At 42.9% G+C, this 7,901-nt stretch overlaps 1 protein-coding gene across 1 annotated transcript; it reads left to right on the top strand.

Annotated features, from left to right (window-relative positions):
- On the top strand, positions 1-2,748 carry LOC140721353 (uncharacterized; the record flags this gene model as incomplete). The annotated part of the gene is made up of 1 exon (XM_073036194.1): positions 1-2,748. A coding segment is annotated over one exon (1,209 nt), but the record flags the coding sequence as incomplete, so codon positions are not given.
- Between the last annotated feature and the right edge of the window lie 5,153 nt (positions 2,749-7,901).

Consider the following 7,901-nt stretch of genomic DNA (forward strand, 5'->3'; position numbering starts at 1 on the left):
CTACTGAAACACCAGTCAGTCCACACTGGGGAGAAGCCGTTCACCTGCTCAGACTGTGGGAAGGGATTCACTAAATCATCTCACCTACTGAATCACCAGTCAGTCCACACTGGGGAGAAGCCGTTCACCTGCTCAGACTGTGGGAAGGGATTAGCTAAATCATCTCACCTACTGAAACACCAGTCAGTCCACACTGGGGAGAAGCCGTTCACCTGCTCAGACTGTGGGAAGGGATTCACTAAATCATCTCACCTACTGAATCACCAGTCAGTCCACACTGGGGAGAAGCCGTTCACCTGCTCAGACTGTGGGAAGGGATTCACTAAATCATCTCACCTACTGAATCACCAGTCAGTCCACACTGGGGAGAAGCCGTTCACCTGCTCAGACTGTGGGAAGGGATTCACTAAATCATCTCACCTACTGAAACACCAGTCAGTCCACACTGGGGAGAAGCCGTTCACCTGCTCAGACTGTGGGAAGGGATTCACTAAATCATCTCACCTACTGAAACACCAGTCAGTCCACACTGGGGAGAAGCCGTTCACCTGCTCAGACTGTGGGAAGGGGTTCACTCAGTTATCTAACCTAAAAGCACACGAGTCAGTTCACGCTGGGGAGCGGCCCTTCATCTGCTCAGACTGTGGGAAGCGATTCACTCGATCATCTCATCTGAAGGTACATCAGAGTGTTCACACTGGGGAGAGGCCGTTCACCTGCTCAGACTGTGGGAAGGGATTCACTCATTCATCCTACCTGAGGAGACACCGGGTAGTTCACTCTGGGGAGAGGCGATTCTCCTGCTCCGACTGTGGGAAGGGATTCAATCGATCATACGACCTACAGAAGCACAAACAAGTTCACACTGGGGAGAGGCCGTTCACCTGCTCAGTCTGTGAGAAGGGATTCACGCGGCCATTCGACCTACAAAGACACCAGCGAGTTCACACTGGGGAGAGGCCGTTCACCTGCTCAGTCTGCGGGAAAGGATTCACTTTCGCATCTCACCTACAGACACACCAGTCAGTTCACTCCGGGGAGAGGCCATTCAGCTGCTCAGTCTGTGGGAAGACATTCACTCAGTCATCTAACCTACACAGACACCAGCGAGTTCACAGTGGGGAGCGGCCGTTCACCTGCTCAGACTGTGGGAAAGGATTCGCGCGGTCATCTAATCTACTGAGACACCAGCGAGTTCACACTGGGTAGAGGCCGATCATCTGCTCAGACTTTCGGGAGAGATTCTCTCAGCCATCTCCACCAAATGTGCGTCATTGAGTTCACACTGGGGAGAGGCTGTTCACCCGTTGTGAATGTGGGAAGGAATTCACTCAGTAATCTAACCTTGTGACAAGTGGAGTTTAATATTCTGGATCTGAGACAAATAAGTTAGTTCTATTTTAAACTCTGTCTCTGGTACTTAGTGAATTTATAACATGCCTAGTGCAGAGTAGAGAGTCAACTCAGGCTAGCTGGACCCTGCCAGTGATTCTGTTCCAGGACAGTCCTTTAAATCCTCCCCGGTTGTTCCCCTCTCTCTCTCCCTGTCGGATGGGTTCCAGTCACCACTCTGTGGGTGAAGAGGCTTCCCTTGAATTCCCTGCTGACTGAAGAAGACGAGCTGACTGCAGTTCTGTCTGAGATGTTCTTCACCCCTCTCATCTCTGGACTGAAGAAGAATGACTTTGGTAGTTAACCTCCTTATTCACGATTGATTTCCACATTATGTGTCATTTTCCCTGCTTCTAAAAGTTGTTGAAAACACCCCTGTCCTTTAAAGACTGAAAGCAGAATGGAAAACCATCTGTTGGATGTTCAACGAAGCAGGGTCAGAAACCCGAGGGGTGTCTGCACAGGGCAGAGTTTGGGGCTCTGGATTATGAACGTATGATGATGAGAAGGGAAGCAGCAGCGGGGCGTGGCAACGAATGACAGAGTAGCAACATTTGGAAGCTGATTGACAGAGAAAATCTTTTGTTTGTCTGACTGATGAGAGAAACAATAACTGTGGTGAGGTGCTCCACTGGTCGTGGAACATGTGTGTGTTGGGAATGGTTTTATCTATTAAGGTTGTTGTTCCTGCTTGTTTATCTTGTAGTATTATATCCGGATGGTTATTATGGATTGTCCTATCTGAAACATTGTATTGATAATCATATAATTTGTAATATTTTGACTCTAAAACCGGATCAGGCTTGAATTTATGGAGCCTTTAAGAAGTGATAGAGGGCATTCATGAGTTTGTATTTTAAAGATTTTGGTAAATGATATTTGCCACTTGATTGTACTTTTGTAAGTAATCAGATTGAATTAAACTGCTGCAGGAGCCTGGAATGTCTTCGATTGTCTTTGGTTTCTCTTGGCATTTTCTGCACTTACTGCTTTGTTTGTTTGTTGGTAGAATCTGCGGGTAGAATGAAGGGATAGTAAATGTAAAAACAAACCCCCTTATGGGAATTGTATAGAGACCTCCAAACAGTAGTAAGTATGTGGTCCACAAATTACAATGGGAGATAGAAAATGCGTACCAAAAGGGCAATATTACAAGATCACAAGACAAAGGAGCAGAAATAGGTGAGTCTGCTCCGCCACTCCACCTTATGTTAATAAGAGGGTTAAAAATGGAACCAAGGCAAATTCATGTTTGATAGAGCTATTTAGAAAAAAGAAAAGTATAATTCAGATAATGGTAGTAGAGTAATTTCGAGCGTGTACATTAAAACAAAATGGGACAAGGAATGAGGAATATTTATATCTGAGGAAGAATGGACAATATTATGGAGTTATCAATTGAGGTGTACCAGTTCACAGACATGGACGGAGTTTGGATGGAAAACCTTGATAAGATATTTTATTACACCCTCTCAGAAATCCCATTATGATAGTTAACTTCCTGTTTGCTGGAGTAATTGTGGAAATGAAAATGCAAACCATTATCATATGTTCTGGGATTGCCCTGTTGTCAAAGACTATAGGAGTGGGATACACACTGCCCTGAAAGACATTTTAAATGTGACGTCCCCATAGAAAGTAAGACCATATATTTTGGGTATACACCTCAAGAATGCTAACAAAGAGATAAATATTTAATGAATTTTCTGCTGGTTGCTGGTAAAAAGATTTTTTTTTACCAAGAAATTGTTATCACAGGACAGCCCCACCTTAAACGCATGAATGGAAGTTATAATGGACATTTACAAAATGGAGAAGATAACAGCATCTGTTAGTCATAAGTTGGAACAATTTGATTCATACTGGAAAAAATGGTTTAACTACATAACACCTCATAGACCTGATTTTATTCTCACAAATGAATGAAAATATTGTAAAAAGGATCACTGCCTACTTGTACATAGTTTTCTCCTTTCGCTTGTTCTTTCTTTCTTCTCTTTTCTATAAGTGTATACCTCAGATGAATATTATGTGGAGATTCGTGGCAAATATATATGTAAAGTACCTGAAATACATCTTATGGAAATGTTTGTTGATGATGAACATCATTAAAAAAATAAATTACAATAAAAAGAGTCCCGAGGAAGGATCTTGGCCCGAAATGTTGATTCCCATCCATATATGCTGCCTGACATACTGAGCTCCTTCAGCACTTTGTGTGTAGTTCTCTAGATTTCTAGCATCTGCAGGCCCTCTTGCTTCTCAGATACTTATATGTTTCTTGAGAGAACAAGCTGGTAGTGGGGTTTGTGGCTCTGTTGGTAAAATATTAAATAAAATAATTAGAAAGAGGCGGCATAGGGTCTGAACGTGTAGAATCAGTGGGTAGAATGAAGGAATAGCAAATGTAAAAAAAAACTCCTTGATGGGAATTGTATAGAGATTTCCAAACAGTAGTAAGTATGTGGTCCACAAATTACAATGAGAGATAGAAAATGCGTGCCAACAGGGCAATGTTACAATAGTCATGGGGGATTGTCATGCAAGTGATTAGGAAAATCAGGATGGTGTTGGTCTCAAGAGGAGGAATTCCTAGAATGCCTACAAGATGCATTTTTAGAGCAGCTCATGATTGAGACCACTTGCGGATCAGCTATTTTGGATTGGGTGATGTAACGAACCGGAATCAATTAGGTCACTTAATTTCAAAGAACCCTTAGGGACAAGAGATCTTAATACGATTAAATTCACCCTGACATTAGAGAAGGAGAAGCAAAAGTCTGATGCGGAATAATTAGAGAGGCATGAGAGAAAAATTGGTCAAAATTGATTTGAAAAGAACACGGGCAGGGATGAAAACAGAGCAGCAATGGCTGGAATTTCTGGAAGCAATTCGGAAGGCACAGGATATATACATCACAACGAGGAAGTAGTATTCCAAAGAGAAGGTGACAAAACCGTGGCTGATAAGAGAAACCAAAGAAAACGTAAAACCCAAGGAGAGGGCATAGAGCAAAAATTACTAGGAAGTTAGAGGATTGGAAAGCTTTTAAAAACAAACAGAATGAAACTAAAATAATTAAGAAAGAAAAGATGTAATACATCGGTGTGCTAGCTAGTAATATTAAAGAGGATACCAAATTTTTCTTCAGCTACATATAGTGCAAAAGAGAGGCGGAAGTGGTCGGGACAACTGGGGACTGCAGAAGATGGAAATTAACTCCTTTAGCAAAGAGGTTAGAGAGTATTTGTTAGAGAGAGTGCAATGAAGATTCATCAGACTGATCCCTGGAGTGGTGGGGTCATCATATGAAGAAAAATCAAATATGATAACCCTTTCATTTAGAGAATCGAGGAGTGAGAGGAGAACACATTGAAATGCACAACATCCTTACTGGTTGAACCAGGGATCCCAGTCTCTGAAAAAGGGGTGGACTGAAAGATGATGCTGAACAGGTAATAATGGGGTTGTGGTGCAAAGTGATGGCAGAAGAACTGAGTAAGTATTGTACGTCAATCTTATCTCTCGAAGGCACCAGCAGGAATATGGAAGTCCCAGATGTTAGTGCTCAGAATGTGTAAAGTTACATTACACGAGAGAAGATTCTTCGGAAAAAGAGAGGGTCTGAAGGTAAATAGGTCACCTGGACCAGATGGTGTACACCCCAGAAATCTGAAAGAGGTGACTGAGGAGATGTGGAGGCATTAGCAATTGATTTTTTCAAGAATCGTTAAGGAAATAAAACCCTAATAAGTTTTTTCCTTCACTACTCCCCCTCTCGCAGTTTTACCTATCACCGACCACTTCTTCCACCCCTTCACCCTCACACTTCTTCCACCCCTCTCATCCTCACACTTCACTACTCCCCCTCTCGCGGTTTCACCTGTCACCGACCACTTCTTCCGCCCCTTCACCCCCACACTTCTTCCTCTGACGTCTCATCTTTTTTTTCCCCCCAGTCCTGATGAAGGGTCTCGGCCCGAAACGTCGAGTGTTTACTATTTCCCATATATGCTGCCTGGCCTCCTAGGTTCCTCCAGCATTTTGTGTTTGTGTTGCTTGGATTCCCAGCATCCACAGATTTTCTCCTGTTTTGGATAAAACCAGAAGCGGGGTCACGTAATACAGCAAGAAAACAGTGGGAAGTGAGAGAATTGGAAAGCTTTTACATAACCAACAGGAGACAACAAAAAACACACACAAGAGAGACAAGATGAAAAATTAAGGTAAGTGAGCCAATAATATCAAGTATCAAAAGTTGTTCAGATATATAAAGAGTAAAAGAGAGGCAAGAGTTGATATTGTACCGCTGGAAGATGATAGAGCAGTTAGTAATAGAGCAAAGAAATAGCAGCCGAATGTAACAAGTATTTTGTGTCAATCTTCACTGTGCAAGACACTAGCAGTATAAGACAATAAGACATAGGAGCAGAATTAGGCCATTCAGCCCATCAAGTCTGCTCTGCCGTTCTATCATGGCTGATCCCGGTTCTCACTCAACCCCATACAACTGCCTCCTCGGCATATCCTGTAATGCCCTAACTGATCAACAAACTATTAGCTTCTGCCTAAAATGTACCCACAGACTTGTCCCCCATCGCCGTCTGTGTCAGAGAATTCCACAGATTCTCTGCTCTCTGACTAAATAAAATCCTCTTTAACTACTCTAAAAGGTCGCTCCTCTGTTTTGAGGTTGTGCCCTCCGTTATGGCTACCCCCACCATACGAAAAGTCATCTCCTCATCCACACTATCTAGATCTTTCCACATTCGGTGGGTTTCAGTGAGATTTAACACCCCCGACCTACATTTATTAAACCTAAGTCAGTGCAGGAGTACAGGCCCAAGGCTGGAAACGCTCCTCGTATCTTAACCCCTTCATTACCGGAATCATCTTCTTGAACATCCTCTGGACTCTCTCCAAAGACAACACACCTTTTCTGAGATATGGGTCCAAAATATTCTAAGTGCGGCCCAAGTAGTGTCTTATAAAGTACTTGCATTATCTCCTTGTTTAGATATTCTACATCACTTTAAATAAATGCCAGCATTGCATTTGCCTTCTTTACCAATTTCCTTCTGTACTTCCGTTTTTGATCCTTCTCCCAATCAGATAATTATTCACCATTGTTCCTTTTCCAAAAATGCATTATCGTACATTTCGAAATATTGTATTACATTAGCCACTTTTTGCCCGTTCTTTAAATTTGTCTGTGTCCTGCTACAATCGCATTGCTTCCTCAGCACCACCAACGCCTCCACCAATCTTTGTATCATCCACAAACCTTGCCAGTAAGCCATCGGTTCCATTATCCAAGTCATTGACAAACTATGTGAAAAGTAGGGGACCGAATACTGACCTCTGAAGACCAATAGTCACTGCTAGACAACCAGAAAAGGCTCATTTTATTCCCACTCGCTGCCTCTTGGCTGACAGCCATTCCTCTATCTATGCCAGTATTTATTCTGATTTTTATCTTGTCGAGCAGTCTCATGTGTGACACCTTATCAGATGCCTTCTGAAAATCCAAGTAAATGATATCCGCTGCCTCTTGTTTGTCCATCCTCCTTATGACTTCCTCGAAGAACTCTCACAGACTTGTCAGGCAAGATTTCCCTATGCAGAAGCTATGAGGTTAAGCTAACTGGACTATAATTTGCTTTCTTTTGCCTTCCTCCCTCCTCAAAGAGTAAAATGACTTTTGCATTCTTCTGGTCCTCCGGGACCATGCCAGGATCCAGTGATTCTTGAGAAGTCATGACCACTGCGCCTGGTATCTCTTCAGCAACCTCTCTCAAGACTCTGGGATGTAGTCCATCTGGTCCAGGTGACTTATCCACTTTAAGAACCTGAGTTTGCCTAACACATTTCCGTTTGTAATAGCAATGACACTCTTTCTGGCACACTACTAGTGTCTTCCACGGAGAAGACGGATGTAAAATACCTACCAAGTTCATCTACCATCTCTTCCCCATTTCTACCAGATGAGCATCATTTTCCAGTGGTCAAATATCAACTCTCGCCTCCCTTTCGCATTTTTATAATGGTTTATTGAACTGTCTAGTTTGCTCTCATATTTCACCTTTCCCCTTCATATAGCTTTTTTTTAGTTGCCTGTTCTAGATTTTAAAAGCTACCCAAGCGTAGACGCCAAGTCATTGAGTGTATTTTAAAGGGATGTTCAAAGATTATGGGGAGAAGGCAGGAGAATGGGGTTGCGAGAGGTAATCAATTGGACAGGAAGGAATGGCAGAGCAGACTCGATTGGCTGAGCAGCCTCTGTCTCATTTCTCATGGCTCATGGTCTGAAGAAGTGACGAGTGAGGTTGCATTAGGGTTAGGGTATTGCTCGGGTATCCACGCCTGGATTATTGTATTCAGTTTTGGTCGTTCTGCTATAGGAAAGAGGACGCTAAGCCAGAATAAGTGCAGAAAAAATTACGAAAATGCTGCCGATACTCGAGGGACTGAGTTCTGGAGAGAGGTTGGACAGGTTGGGACTTCACAC

This window comes from Hemitrygon akajei, unplaced genomic scaffold (genome assembly GCF_048418815.1).
Source record: "Hemitrygon akajei unplaced genomic scaffold, sHemAka1.3 Scf000054, whole genome shotgun sequence".
Taxonomy (NCBI): Eukaryota; Metazoa; Chordata; class Chondrichthyes; order Myliobatiformes; family Dasyatidae; genus Hemitrygon; species Hemitrygon akajei.